Raw genomic sequence first — 15,998 nt, forward strand, 5'->3', positions numbered from 1 at the left:
AATTTGAGTGATACTAGATTTAGTTCAACTTTAAAGGTCTGGTAGAACTCAGCTGAGAAACGCTCTGGTCCTGAACTTTTCTTTGTTGGAAGACTTTTAATTGTTTTTTTTTTTTTTAAAGAGAGAGTGAGAGAGGAGAGAGAGAGAGAGAGAGAGAGAGAGAGAGAGAGAGAGAGAGAGAGAGAATTTTTAATATTTATTTTTTAGTTCTCGGCGGACACAACATCTTTGTTGGTATGTGGTGCTGAGGATCGAACCCGGGCAGCACGCATGCTAGGCGAGCGCGCTACCGCTTGTTGCTGTGTGGAGTGAGCTTCTCTCCTGTTTGGCTTAATTGTGCATGTTGCTCAGCAGCAGGATATCTGCTCTGTGAACTTGAAATGTTCGAGAATCACTTTCCACCCCCACCCCACCCCCGCCAGAGGAAGAGGGAGCCAAGAATAGCAATAATGTTAGAAACAGGTGTAAAGCCTTAAGATAAATGTTTGGTAGCTACTTTGACATCTATAATACTAAATGCTGCCTTTAAGAAATGGAGAGGTCAGCATTTTTAACAGTAAAAAGCCTGAACTAGATCATCCATTAGACAACCAGAGTCTACTGTGTTGTCCACTGTATTAATAATCATAACAAAAAATCCTTCCTCTAAAAAAGCTCTGGATAATTTTAGCTAAGACAATACTTATGTGGTATGAGGAACTCAAAGCTTGGGCCTGACAAGAGCAAGGTGTCCTGTTCTGCATAGCAGAATGCAGGAAGCCAATCACTCCCCAAACTATAGTCCCTAAGCAAGCACTGACTGCCAAGAGTTGGAAAACCCAAGTACAAATGCTAATTTTACATAAGCATGATAGAGCAGGAAAAGTTCACTAGAAAATAAATAATCCTTCTAAATAGTCTGCAAATATTGTGTCACTTTCTTCCTTTCTTGGTCATGAAGGTGATCCAGATTAACTACAATAGTTAGGACTAGAAGTCATTTATATAATATACAATTGTATGATTTTTTTTTAGATACATTTGTTTATATTTATATGATTATATGTGAAATGACTGATGTAATACAAATGTAGCAGAGTAAACAGAATATATATAAATTGTTAGGGTGTAGTATTAATATATAATATTTCTATGACAAGTAAGAAATCATAATATATGGATATAATGAAATGGAGATTATTAGCTAATTACATTTTAAAGAAGTAAAAGCAGAATGGAACTCTGGCAATAACTTTTTGATTTGTTTTGTTTTGTTTTAGGACTCTGTGTCTTTGTGAAAAAGCACACTATATTCGATTCCCAGCACCACAGAACAAAACAAAAACCTTGAAAACCACCAAATATTTTTAAATAATAAAAAATTTCACAACAGTCAAGTTTATTGGTTAGAATAATAAATTTTACTTCTTATAATGAAAAAAATAAAATCATTTGAGCAATTGATTTTCAGCATGACCACTTAATTCTGATTACAAAGAACAAAGTAAGAAGATGCACATATGTTCTGTATAATGTAATTCTGTATAAAATTCACAGTTAGATGCATTTAATAATACAAAATAAAGGAAGACAATATCACGTTGGAAATTCTTATTTAAAATATAGTAAAAACAATATTCACATGCATTAAACACTGCAAACTATCTCAGTGTATGCTTTCTTGTTTAAGTAATAAACTAATGAATTGTCATTGCTATAAAAAAGAAATGAGTTAAATCACCAACATGCTGTTTATATGTCCCTGGCGGCAACTAGCCACTTGACCTAACAACACTTCTGTTATTTAACTATTGCTATCCAGGAACAAATGACAGCAGAGCATATTTCATGAGAAATTTTGATTTCCTGAAGTTTCAAATTCTATAGCAAAGACACAGTTCATGACAATTATTTATGTACCAAACATTGAAAATAATGGTATAAAATTTTCTTTCAACCAAACAAGTTGATATTATTTTGTGTTGATAATTTGTACATTGTATGTTAAAACTTTTCACATTTCTCTCTTGAAACACAGTGACTCTGAAGATGGCATCAGCCAAACCCTGACTTTAGATGAAGATCCTGGAGAGCATCACATTTTAAAATACAAAATCAGCTTATAAGCTTAGTGATTAAAGATATTGAAGTAGTTTTATTAGGTAAATTCAAAATTATATATCAAAATTGTGGAGGTGGGATTGTGGTGTTAAGATATGGTGTAGGATAGAGTAGAGAGTAAAAAGGCTGGGGGTTGGGAAAGAAGTGGATTTGGAGAGGATTTGTGGTTTTTTATATGAGGAAAAATAAAAACTTTAAATTGAATTAAAACTTTCAGTGTGGAGGAAGAGAGAGAATGATAATTCATTAGCTTAGGAAAAGTAACGAAACCAAACGGACAAAGTGGTTTGTTATTTCTAGATGACAAGTTCAAGTGCCCATGAGAGACTTCACGGAAAGTTATAGAAGGTGAATGTCCAGGACGCTTTTGAGTGCCAAAGGGAGTGTGCTCATTACAGTAGGAAAGACACAAGTTTGAATATAGGATAGGGCTATAACTCCACAGAAATGTTAATAAAAAACCCTGAGGGCATAGGACTCAGATTTTCTTTTTTGCCAATAATTTTCCTGCCACAAAAATAGCTTGTTTTGAACATTAGTTATTGGTTGCACTGTGTGCAAAACCTAATGACTAAATACAGGTTTCAAATTCTCGCTATTTTGGGTGATAGAACAGTTTATCAAGTTATAAGATTAGGAAGTACATACAAAAAATTCCTGTGTTAGCCATTAGAACTTTCCTTTTCCATAAAGTTTTTTCACATAAAGTGTATTTAACACACGATTATTCAACTATTTTACTGATAGAATGGGTCATAGACAAAAGAAATTTTAAGCCAATCAAAATTAGGCAGGCACATTATGCAGTGTACTGTTCTTTGTCCAAAGACAGCTTGGGTCACTATTGATGGAGGTACTGATAGGTGCAAAAGGTGAATAAGCCATGCCAATGAATGGAAGCACAGAACAGAATTGTATTATTATTGGTGATTTCTCAATGCTCAGTTGAGTGATCTTTATTAGAATCAGGTGTTTTTAAATCATTTTATATGTGAAACCCAAAGGTTTGCTTGTTCTTTAATAACTGCATTTCTGAATCTGGTCATAGACTATGAAAGATATCACTCATACATGATTGTTACAAATAAGTGCAAACATATTCTCAAATAGATGGTCATAAACTGAGGGAAAAACCTAAGTTTATGTGATTAGTAGTATGATAATTTGTAGTTAAATGAGGAATAGTTAGGGCTCAAGTTATAGAATAAATTCACATTAGCTAGTTAATAAATTGTACCTAGAATAAGAAATTCAACCAGATTAGAAGAGGAATTCTGATACAAATGGATTAATAGCAGGTATAAGACTAGAAAATTACTTAATTAACAGGTCCATTAACAATATGTTAGCAAAGGGGAAAATAGGAGCCATAGTGAAATGCTTTGTATAAAATATTTAGTAGAATTAATGCTTTCATAGTATAATATTTATATATTTTTAACAAAAACTTCTTCAAATAGTATTTTTACTGGCTGCTTCTTTCTTTTTCTTTTTGTTTTAATTAGTCCTTCTTTTGATATTCTTTGGATGAAACCTGCAAAAAAAAAAAAGCCAACACATTTATGAATGATAAGGAACAAAATTTCTTCTAATATTGAACCTAAAGATGTTATTAGTTTAGCTAGGCACACCTGTAATCCCAGCAGCTTCTGAGGAATGAGGATCCAAGTTTGAGGCTAGCCTGTAAAATTAGTGAAACACTATCTCAAAATTAAAAAAAAAATTAAAAAGCTCAGAATGTAGCTCAGTTGTAGAGGACCCTGAGTTCAGTTCCTATTAATTTGAAAAGAAAATAAAAGGTGATCAGATTAAAAGAAAGTGATTTTGCATACATATATGAAGACATGAATGGTGTAATATACTTTGTGTACAACCAGAGATATGAAAAATTTTGCTCTATATGTGTAATACAAGTTATAATGCATTCTGCTATCATATATAACAAATTAGAATAAAAATTTTTTTTAAAAAAAGAGTTAGCAAAAACGGATAAACATGTGCTTCACAAAGGATTCCATGCTCAACTTATTTAGCAGAGTAGAAATGTGGCTGTAAATGATTGGTGGAATTATGGATGATTCTTATCTTTTTTTATATTTTCATAGTTTCTACTCCATTATAAACATCATATTATATTCAGAAAAAAAATAGTATATATGTTAAAACTTTGTACATTGCCAGAAAGCTTAAAGGAATTTTGGTATAATTCTTTAAAATAAATTCTTAGTACATAAGAAATTGACAAAGAAAATGAATAAAGTTAATGAATTTGTCTTAATTGCTTATTTTTCAATGATGACACATCAAGAGGAATTATGGTTAATGTATCATGTGACATTATCTAAATTTAGTTGAGAAGAGAATATTTATTAACTAAATCACCATAATTTGTTTTGTAAAATAAGGGGAACCAATTTCATATTTTGATAGATTAAAATTCATTTATAATTTCAATACAGTTGCTATTCTAAATACAATTTAAAGAATATTTTCTTACCTTTTTTACATGACCTAATACATGCTCTTTTAGAAGTAAAATTATTTTCATTTCCACCACATCCACTGTACTTAAATGGTCGGCATTTCCCACTGACTGAATTAAAGTAGTATCTCTTTTCACTGGCTTGACACAGTCCTCTGTCTGCTGGGGTGAGACACCATGAGGGACCATGAAATTCTAAAAACATTAAGAAAACATGGTAAGTATTTTGTATGTAATAGAGAATATTACATATGGTTTATAAATTAGCTTTGTGGCATGTCTAAATAAAGTAGTAATCTTAATGAATAAAAGTAATACATTAATAAAATTTATGACTTCAAGTTGCTAAAAATGCCTAACTAACTGCAGATATACATAATACTGAGGTCTTTCTCCAATGAACATTTGCTGAAGCGTGTGACATATTTGTTGAACGGCCAAAGTAGCCTTGCATGGTTAAAGTAGCTGGGCATAACCCAAACAACCACTATTTAATAACTTCTAAATTTTTTTTTTTTTAAAGAGAGAGTGAGAGACAGAGAGAGAGAGAGAATTTTAATATTTATTTATTTTTTCTTAATTCTCGGCGGACACAACATCTTTGTTTGTATGTGGTGCTGAGGATCGAACCCGGGCCGCACGCACACTAGGTGAGGGCGCTACCGCTTGAGCCACATCCCCAGCCCTAAAATTTTTTAAATTATGTGTGTAGTTATACATATATTAAACTGTGAACATTTATATACACTTTGGTCATGTATGTTCAACTCAGAAAACAATTTTGATGAGCAAAGTCTCACTTGCCTCATTCACTGTGTGACTCAAGCACTGAAGCTGGAGAAAAGTTTTTTCTCTTAACTAAAAGCATTCTGAACATGATAATGCAATAACAATTTCAAGTACAGACATTTAGGTGTAGTAAATTTTACACTTCAAGGAAGGAGCCCAGAAGAGATGTTTGTCTCAATAACAACATTTTTCTCATGAATGGAAGCATCGGTTCTGAATAAGCTAAATGTATTTGAAAAGGAAGCAACATTGCTTTAATGAGTAAAATACAACATGGACCAGACAGTCAGATTGATCTGTCAATGGGACTAATTAGTTTCAAAAACAAAAGAAAAAATGCAACTAGGGTAATGAAAATAATAATAATAAAACCCCACTCACTTCTGTAAAGCAATGAAGAGAATTAGTTTCAGTTTAATAGCGGTGTTTAGCTTCTCTGGGAATGTCTATCAGTAAATGGAAACTGGCACTCTATATTAAACAGCTAAACTGCTTGATATAAATAAGGCAGTGCATAGGTAAGTTGCCTAATGGTGGCGAATCAATGTTAGAAAACTTTAGTGCCTTTGCCAAATGTGAGATGTGATACAGCACATGTAGATGAAGATTTGCCACATGTTCAACATTGTCAGAAAACTGAACTTTGAGGAAATAGTAACCAAAAAGGTACATAGATTGTGTTTAAAACAAGAAGCAGTCCTTTGGCAAATGAACCCTAGATGAATAGACTGTAAAACAGAGAAGTAAAATGGAGCAAAGTGAGCAAAAAAAAAAAAAAAAAAAAAAAAAATTTGAATTCAATAAATGCATTTTATGCCATTTCCTGATTTCTAGATATTTAGTAGATTAGATTGTTTTGATATAATAATTCAAGGAATTGAGAAAGACTTTGGAAAATTTGTGAATGAGTAAATACAATGGGAAGAAAATATACAAAAAGTTTTAGAATGACAATATTTTGAGTGAAATTCAAGAACTATAATCCAATTAAGAGTTTTCTTATTCAGTCATTGACTAGGTATGGTGCACAGTTATGCAGATTAATGGATTTCATTGTGGCATATTTGTGCATGCACATAACATAATTTGACCAATTTCATTTTCCAGTATTTCCCCTTGTCCTCCCTTCTTCACCTGACCCTTTTTCTGTATCCTTCAACTCTCTCCTCTGGTTTCATGAGATCCTTCCCCCCCTTTTTTCCCCTCAAGCATGCATATATGAGAGAAAACTAACAACTCTTGACTTTCCAAATATGGCTTATTTTGCTTAACATGATGCTCTCCAGTTCCATTCATTTTCCTGAAAATGACATGAATTTGTTCTTCTTTATAGCTGAATAAAACTCTCATATATATATGCCACAATTTCTTCACCCACCCAACTGTTGACAGACATTTAGGTTAGTTCCATAACTTGACTATTGTGAAGTTCACTGCTATAAACGTGTATATATGTATCTCTACAGTATATTGACTTTCATTCTTTTGAGTACATGCCAAATAAATAAACACTGCTTTTAAAAGAAACTTCTAGGATTAGTAGAATGAAAACATTCTTCATAATCATGTAGTCTAGACTTATTCAAAATACATTATCTGCTATTTTAAATTATTGGACATCACATGTATCATCTTAAGTCAAAGTTAAGATGTACTTGGTGAAAATATGTTCTAAACATTCTATAAAATATTGACATTTCCTGTGAATGGTTTATGTGAGAGAATTCTACCAGTTCAGGAGAGGTATGTTGTAATCAGGTCTAACTATCACATAAACTATTCCAGTGGACTATCAAATTTTCATATTATAGAATATAAAATGGTTATCAAAAGTTAGCATTCAATGCCATCACCTATATTAAGAAAGAAAGCAAAGAGGGTAGAAGCAATTTCCATAATTAGATAAACATAGGAAATTGCTATTCTTTTTATTTTTTTCACAAGCACTCAGGTGGCTTAATTCTATATATATTATAAAATAATATGACTTATACATCAGTTTCACTTTAGCATTTTGTACATAAAATGTATCAGCCCACAGTAAGTTGCAGATAACATGTGAATGTACTTGTAAATTTGTTAAGAATATGTTTATCAACAAATATTATTAGCAGCAATGCCTTCTTTAAGGCCTTACTTCAAGATAAAGAAAATTTCCTGGGAGAACACACCTCCTTCTTTCCCCCAATACAACAATGTGTAGTAATTCTGTCCTCAAAATAAAAATCAAGGCAGGTTCCCAACTGTGGGCATGCTAGCCTAGTACATATGGGCCTATGGACCCTAGGCTGGTGGTACTGCAAAAGGAGACTGCTATCAGATAATAAGAGCCAGGAACACTAGTTGATAACTATAACTAGAAGAGACTGTTTCCCATGGAGGACATGCTGCAGGTATAGTGGGGACATTTACCATGGCTTCTGTTTTTTTGTTTTTTTTGTTTTGACCATTCAGCAATCCAACAATGTTTAGTAATGACTAAACCTACTGAGAAGTCAGAGGGAAAGTATTCCCCATAATACAGTACAGGGCGGGAGGAAGGCAGGCTTGTGGTTTGGGAAAAATCCATTAATGGTATAGATACCATTAGAGAAAATTTCCCTACCAGTTAAATTATCCAAGGCACCAGATACTTTTTATGACTTCTGACTCTGAGAGTGTCCAGCTGTTGCCTCTAACAGCCTGGGATCTGTTAGATCTGTGTGCAGATGTGCATTGCTCCTCTCGGAGGATGCCAGCCACCACCAACACAAAGACCCTAATAAAGGCACTTGGCTTGCTCTATCTGATTTCCATCGCTGCTTACACAAATAATCAAACACAACGCAGCTTTGACTAAGTTAATAACTTAACCTTAGAATCTAAGTTTCTAAGAATAGACATAAGAATATTTCGATAGTGGTTTAGAATTTAAAATTAATCACTGAGGATAATGTTTAAAAGTTCAATATAATTATCATCCATTTGAGAGTTTTTACAAGGTAAATATTCTTCAGAACATGAATTATAACTGAAATGTATTTAAGATCTATTTTAACTCTGACCCATAAGACTATCATTGGGTTAATATGGAAAAAAACACAGTAGAATTAAAATAAGGAAGTGTATAATTTCTTAAGAATATCCTAGCCTCAGGAATTTTGAGTCCTTTGTTAGAATTCAGTTAAGTCTCCATAGGTAAGGAAATTGAATTTTTTGCACCCTACGAAGAGATAAGCTTGACTATTTTCAATTAACAAAGTATTCTAGAAGTAGTAAATCACTTATTCAAAACTCAGACTTTTATAAAATCTACAATAAAAGAAAATATGCAGGGACTGAAGTAATTGTGTAATGTGATTTCTTTGATCTAGATCAAAATTATTCACAGAAATTTAAGATACAATATGAAGCCATTAACTTCACCATTATTCATTTTCAAAAGATAATTTAGTAACCAAATGCATTCTGTCTTGAATCTATCATTATTATTAAGTTGAATAACTTCTGTGTAGAAGGATTTTGATAGGTTTCAGAATTCAGATTTACCCCACATTTTTTTTTCCTGTCAGTAATAACAGTCATCCAGTATGTTAGCTAAAATGTAAGGTGGTGTATCAGATTCAGTTTCACAAGTAAAGTGATTTATGTAAATTTACTTTGAATTTTGTACAGGAAGCATTGAATCTTATATTCACTCTGAATGTTTATTGTAGGGTCTTATGTTTTTTCATTTTACATGCTCTTTAAGGTTTTATTTTTAAAGAATTGAATATTGTAATTCTTTTATGATTTTTCCCATATAATTTTTTTCAATAAAGAGAAAAATAAATTTAAACAATTATTATAAATTGCCTTTTTAAATTTTCAAATAATATAATAGTACAACAAATGTAAAACAAAAGTTCCTTCTAATTTGATTCTTTCACTTCAACCATACTCAATGTTTGGGTAAATATTTTCTCCAAAATGTTTGCCTATGCAAAACTATATTAATACACTATTTTACATCTCATTATTCTACATGACAATATTTTGTGGATATGTTTACATATTTTATCTGTGCACAGTATTTCATGTTATGAATGGATTGAAGTTTATTTAGTTAATTCATTTCTCATGGATATATAGATTACTTCTATTAATCTTTTATTTTCAGTTCCAGACAATGGCTCATGAATGTTTCTGTACTGGGCCAGATGCTTTTGGAGGATATATTTCTAAAAGTGCAATAGTACAAAAATTATGTTCAATTTATAATCTGGCAAGTGTTGCTGAAATTTTCAATAAAATTTTACACAAGTTTATATGCCTATGATGGTGTTTAAAAGTACATAAACATTATTTAATGAAACAAAGACCTCCCTTCTGTGCCTTTATTAACTATGCACCACTTTATTTTAAAAGAGAGAGAGAGAATTTTTATTTTACTTATTTTTTAGTTTTCAGCAGACACAACATCTTTGTTTGTATGTGGTGCTGCTGAGGATCGAACCCGGGCCGCACGCATGCCAGGCGAGTGCGCTACTGCTTGAGCCACATCCCCAGCCCTGCAAACACTTTTTTTTTTCCTCCCCACACCAACGAAAATAGAAGTATACTAAATGGAATTGTTTACAGTTCTCTGAGGTTTGACAAAGGATCACTTACACAGAATCTAAGGTGACATTAAATTTAAAATGCATTATTTTATTTACAATTTACAAATAAACAAAAAAATCACACTATAATACATGATTGATTCAAAGCTTCATCATAATTACAACCATGTTAACATGTTGAAAAATATGCACCTTAGAAAGAATAAAATGACTTAGTTTTGTGTCAACACACCAAACACACACACACACACACACACACACACACACACACGTATATAAAGCCACACATAAATGAGAATGAAAAATGTTATATGTTTTCCATGAAGCATAAAACTGAGATGGTGTCCCTCAGTGGGAAAAAACAATCATTCCAGAGTTTTAATAGATAATGATCTTAGACGTTACAATTCTGCAAAATAAATTAATTTATGTTAATTTAGAATAGATTGATTTACTTTATATTGCTGGGGTTCCTCCAACAACATCTTCTCATCTTTTACTTTACTTCATGGTGAGTTTAATAAAAAAAAAAGTAGAAGAAAGAATAAAATGAAATAGTCTAGAATATTGACAGCAATTGTTTCTCTGTAATGTGAATATGGCCAATTTAGATAGATAGATAGATAGACAGACAGACAGACAGATAGATAATCTGAATTTACATTATTTGAGTTACATAATAAAGATAAGGCCTTAGAGGGAGTCCAGTGTCCCCAAATGGTAAATGAAAGGCTGGAGATCTGTACAAATCTGTTTCTGAGTAGTAATAAATAGTAAATCTGCCATTCTCTCTGTGCTAAAGAAAAGAACTTATCACCATTCATTAAACTGGCAGGGATTTAATTCCATACCATGCTCAAAGGAGGACAGGAATTGAGAAACCAGTCACTTCAGGGATTATTTTTGTTTTCTGTGTGTGCTGGACCACGTAACTGAGGGTGAAATATAGAAGGTGACAGGGAATCTGAATTCAAAAGGTCACAGGGACTAAATTGTAAGAAATCTTGCCCAGACAGGAAAGCCTCCACAGATGAAAAATGAAAAGAAAAATTGAGTAGAAAATTGCTGGGGTGGATTTCTTTTCCTAGATACTGCCTAATCCATGAACAGAGTTCACAAAGTCATGACCACTCAAGGATTTTTCTAAACAAACCATAAAAAGAGAAAACAATACTAAAATGATGAATTATCAAACAACTTTGAATATAATTTTTTTCTAGGACAAGTATGTGTTAAATACATTAAAAAACTTTGGGATTGCAAAATTAAAAACTCTGTAAGATTTTAATAAAATGTGAAAATTAATGTTCATTTAGTTCTTTGATTGTCTTTTAAGAAAGAATGGGATTTTAATAAGCAGTGGAGATACATGGGTATATGAGTAAAAGAAAGTAATACCACAACGGTTGGATCGTTTGTAGTTGTTTCAGATATGATGCAAACTCTAGGCTACTTCGCCAACAAAATAAATAGAAGAGGACAGTCGGATGCAAGACTGGAAACGTTGATTTGGCCACATTAAGAAGGTTAATGTTAATATATTTGGATTTTATGAAATAAACTTTAATGAACCATTGAAATGTTAATATATTTGGATTTTATCAAATAAACCTTAATGAACCATTGAAATTTTGTAAAGATGAAAGTTCTGATCTTGCTTAATGAACACACTCATCTAGGCATGTGTTGGTTGAATCTAGTAACTTTCAATAGAGAAGACTATAAAGTGACCCTTGCTGTTTTATCAGAAGGAATAAAATAAATCACCAGTCTCAATGTAGGTAGAAAGAGAGCAACAAATAAGTCAAGTGTTTCTACACTAGGTGACTTAAAAGATGGATTATTTTATAATATTATGAAACATTTTTATAAAATAAAGTATAATTGTTTCATAATTTATTATTTTATTGTGTCTTTCTTTCATTTTGGCTTTACTTAGGAAAATCCCTAAAGAAAGATAGAATTAACTATCCCACCAATTAGCCAGGATCTTGGCAAAAAAAAAAAAAAAAAAAAAAAAAAATCCAAGATGGATGACTCAAGAGGTTCTGAGAAGACACAATTTTAATTTTGGCATTACTCAAAGAATGTGCAATATTTCTGTGACTCTAATCTCTTTTAACAGCTGTACAGTTAAATCATTTATTGATTAAAATCTTTCCTCTATTCAACAGTTACATCTGTAGAGAACAAAACCACCTTGTACTTATTATTCTTATGATTCCAGTCTTCATTATAATTTCTATGATGCAGAAGATGCACAACTCTTGTTGAACTGAACTGAAATTAGTATGCAGATGTGCAATTCAGGTCATAGAGTTGGAAAGACAAGTTTTACAAGTCTTCTAATCAGAAATGAAATCTAAATGTGCAAAAATAAACTTGCATTTTTAATTTTGTTTGATGTTTTCAAGTGCTATATGTTATTTCAGATAACAATACTTTGAAATATATTAAGATACTTCAGTTGGAGACTAAAGATTTTTTAATATTAAAATTATAAATAACATTTTCAAGTAATACTCCTTCATTATGTTATTTCTTTTTCTGCTATAAGCCTGCAATGGAACTAGGTCATGATTATCATTATCAATATCATCAAAGACATCCTCAAAAATTAATACTTCTGAGTTCCTTTTTTGTGTGAGACATGGGATTAAAATGTTTGTATTATTAAAATATTTACAAATATCCACTTATAATCAATGAGGAACTTGAGCCTGAGAGAAGTTGTATGATTTTTTTTTTTAAGGTCACAGAGCAAGTGGAGAAATAAGAACTGGAATTTAAAAACACATCTTTGTCTATAAAGTCAGTGTTCTTAACCACTATATGTTATTCAGAGAACCTATCTGAAAATTAAAAAAAAAATTAACTCAAGAAACACGTTTTAATGATTTCTTTTTCAGATAAAGAGAAAGCTGGCATAATTTCTGACTCATATCTGATCCACAAGTTGCCTCTTCACTGAAGAGTCCACAGTGTCCTAGATGTGTCTTACCCATAGTCACATGCCTGGATTGGAGGTTATCAAGTTTGAACAGGAGAAAGATAAATAATTAAAATAGATCTTCAAACAAGGAGGTGGGGAACAAGTCTTGGGGATGACTGCACTGAGCCAACTGGAGTGTTCCAGTGTTTGAAGGCAAGAACTTTATATTGGCATGTTCAATATGGACTGACTCTAGATAACAGACCAAAAGTTCCAGGCTTTTATGACCTCTGTGATCATATCTCCACCAGTCAAACTGATCCATTTTATGGCATTAGCTATGAATGAAAGCTAGAAACACCACTCCATGGTGTCCCTATAAAATGTAGAGTTGCGATTTTCCGAACGAACAGGTTTTATATCAGTGCTTCTCAAATTCACTCCTGCATTCAAGTAGAAAAATGGCATTCAGAGAATTACACACAACAGAGTCACGTGAACTTTTCTAAACTATTCCTATCTCATTCATAACCTGCCCTGTTGCCACCAATACTATACTAAATTTATATTACAATGAGGATCTCTCTCTCTCTCTCTCTCTCTCTCTCTCTCTCTCTCTCTCTCTCTTTCTCTCACTTTTTGGCAGAACATGTCTTATCAAATTAGTAGTAGTAATTTATTTTCTATTAGTTTGGATTGTATTACTCTGTAAATAAATTTTGGTTAATAAATAATAATAATAGTTGTATAATAGTTTATAACTTTAGGAGTTTACATTTTAGAAGCTATAAAGTTCTTTCTTCTTGTTTAAAAGTATATTCAGGTTGAGAAACTCTTTTCTGGAGGACTCTTATGACTGGGACAAAAACATATCTTTGTTTGGACTCAAGATGGTCCAGGAAGAAAGAGGTTAGAAAGACAGGCAGTGGTCACCTAGGGTGATAGCATTTGGATGGCTTCAATTTTGGCAGAGATGAAGTGCTACATTTTTTTTTTTTTTTTTTTTTTTTTACCAGCACTCCTGCCAGGAAGCAGAAGTCCTGATGGATGCTCTCCAAAGGATTTTCTATTTTTGGAAAGTTGTCTTGCCAGATTCAGCAGGAGGCACCAGATTTACTATGCGGGCATATTGAGATTATGAGGGATGTTTTTATGCTTCTTGGTTTGAGAACGGATGTATTTGAAAAGCAGGATCCTCCTTTGGAATTGTAGGTGGGTTTTGGTGAAATGGGGTTTTTCTGAATTGTCCGCATGCTCATGATTGCTGGGGTATACAGATGAACGTGTAACTCTTTGGGGGTGTTTTCTTCCCCCAAGATGGTTGTGCATTCCTCTACAGGAAATCAGTCACATCTTCACAAGAAAAGGCCAAGTATGTGGGAATATTCTGTTGCAAATCTGTGAAATCAACTCTATCAGTGCTGGTATTTGGCTTTTGATTAGGTCCTTTATCAGCATAATCTTCTTCCAGAAGGCCAATGATAATCAAAAACAATTTTAATGTATTTTTATATGTGAATATATGTATATGTTTTTATTTTCTTTCTATGTCATTTTTCCCCACACATATATGATATCTGGCCACTAGATCATACATCGAATACAGTCAGGTCAGAGAGGGAGTTTCAAGTAGCCAAAATGGTCTTCAACATGACATCCAATCATTCTCCCTGGACTTGGTGGCTGGCATGGAGCAATGTGGCCCTGGATGAAGTACGTAGGTGTTCCTTTCCTCAGTCAGGGAGCAAGTGCCAGAGACTGGGTTGGCAGCAGGCTTTTGAAGTCTACCCAAAGATGATTTTTTCCAAAATATCAAAAAGTTGATGTAGTCCCAAGGCAGCTGTTAAGAGTTGATGTATAGAAGCAAAGGGGGCTGTGAGAATTGGGAAAATAACTCACTTTTTCCATGAATGGTCAGGTCCACCCCAAAGGCCCAGAACGGATATGAATACTTGAGAATATTAGTTGTTCTTTGCTAGTTAGTAGTTTACCAGTAAGATAGTGAGAGGACTATATTAACTATGCATGCAAATGTTAAAACTTTATTAATGGCATGCTATCAAAGACATCATAGATACTATATAAATATTAATAAATGTCAAAAGCCCAAATATTAACATATTCATAAAATGCTATCCAATGCTAATAAGAACATGGATACATAAATGCAGAAGGTGATGAGAAAGACTTGGTAAGTATGATCAGCTTTCTTCCAACCATCATTTGTTCTTTCTTTTGTAACTGTGGATCACAAAATTAATAAACAAAAAAAAAATGTAAGTCATCTGTTATGTGCTTAACACTGGATTAAATGCTGGGGGAAGGGGTAGGCTGTAAAATATATAATACATCACCTTTTCCTTCACAAAACTTGTAATATAGTCAATGAGGCAAAGCAAACACAACATCAAATAATACAAGCATTTAAAAGAACCACACTAGGAAGCCAGAGGAAAGATGAAGAAGGGGTCTTTCTTTTTAAAGTTAGTGAAATTCAGCATAGATAAGAAGATGAGGAGGGCCAGTGAGTGTTAGGTGAGAGATACCACATAGAATATCTCATGGACTGAAAAGTGGATGACCATTTGTGTTTAATGATAATGAATAGACAGAAATTTCAATGGACAATTTTTATATTTCAGGGAGAAAATCTGGACTGGGTAGAGAGCTAATAGATAATGCCAACAAATTTAAACCAAGCATCTAAGGTTAAATGAACACAGGAAGAATGCATCTGTAAAATTTTTTCTTGTTTCTTTTGCTTTTTCTATAATGAAGCAAAAATATATAAACTTTCTGATAGCCTTATCATAAAATCATGGATGTGCAGAACAAAAACAGTGATGTCCAAAAGATCATACATAATTCATCTCATATATTACTCTCTTTCCATATATATGTATACATAAATACATTTAATTGACTTATATCAGGTATCTGACTTTCTTACATATTATACTCACATATAATATATCTCTATTACATATGAGCTTCGTGATAACTGTTTCTCTCATGTCTATATTACCTGGTTTGCCTGAGCCAATATTACTTCATGTTTATTTTGGGGGCATATCACATCCCATTAAAATATACATATTTTAATTAATAAAACATT

General features: G+C 32.4%; 1 protein-coding gene across 4 annotated transcripts in view; it reads right to left on the reverse strand.

Moving 5' to 3' along the window:
• Nucleotides 1-2,728: 2,728 nt before the first annotated feature.
• The window catches only part of TFPI (tissue factor pathway inhibitor), a 71,867-nt gene continuing 58,597 nt past the window's right edge, over nt 2,729-15,998 (reverse strand). For 2 of the 4 annotated variants that reach the window (XM_081260903.1, XM_081260904.1), the window contains exons 7-8: nt 4,598-4,777; nt 2,729-3,634 (exon numbers count right to left, since the gene is read on the reverse strand). In XM_081260903.1, the coding sequence (XP_081117029.1) occupies nt 3,528-3,634; nt 4,598-4,777 (287 nt within the window). In that variant the 3' untranslated portion in view covers nt 2,729-3,527. Of the gene's footprint in view, nt 3,635-4,597; nt 4,778-9,847; nt 15,125-15,998 lie in introns of those variants that run through there. The other 2 variants (XM_081260905.1, XM_081260906.1) reach the window with 2 other exon arrangements.

This window comes from Spermophilus citellus, assembly GCF_964194105.1.
Source record: "Spermophilus citellus genome assembly, chromosome: 11".
Taxonomy (NCBI): domain Eukaryota; kingdom Metazoa; phylum Chordata; class Mammalia; order Rodentia; family Sciuridae; genus Spermophilus; species Spermophilus citellus.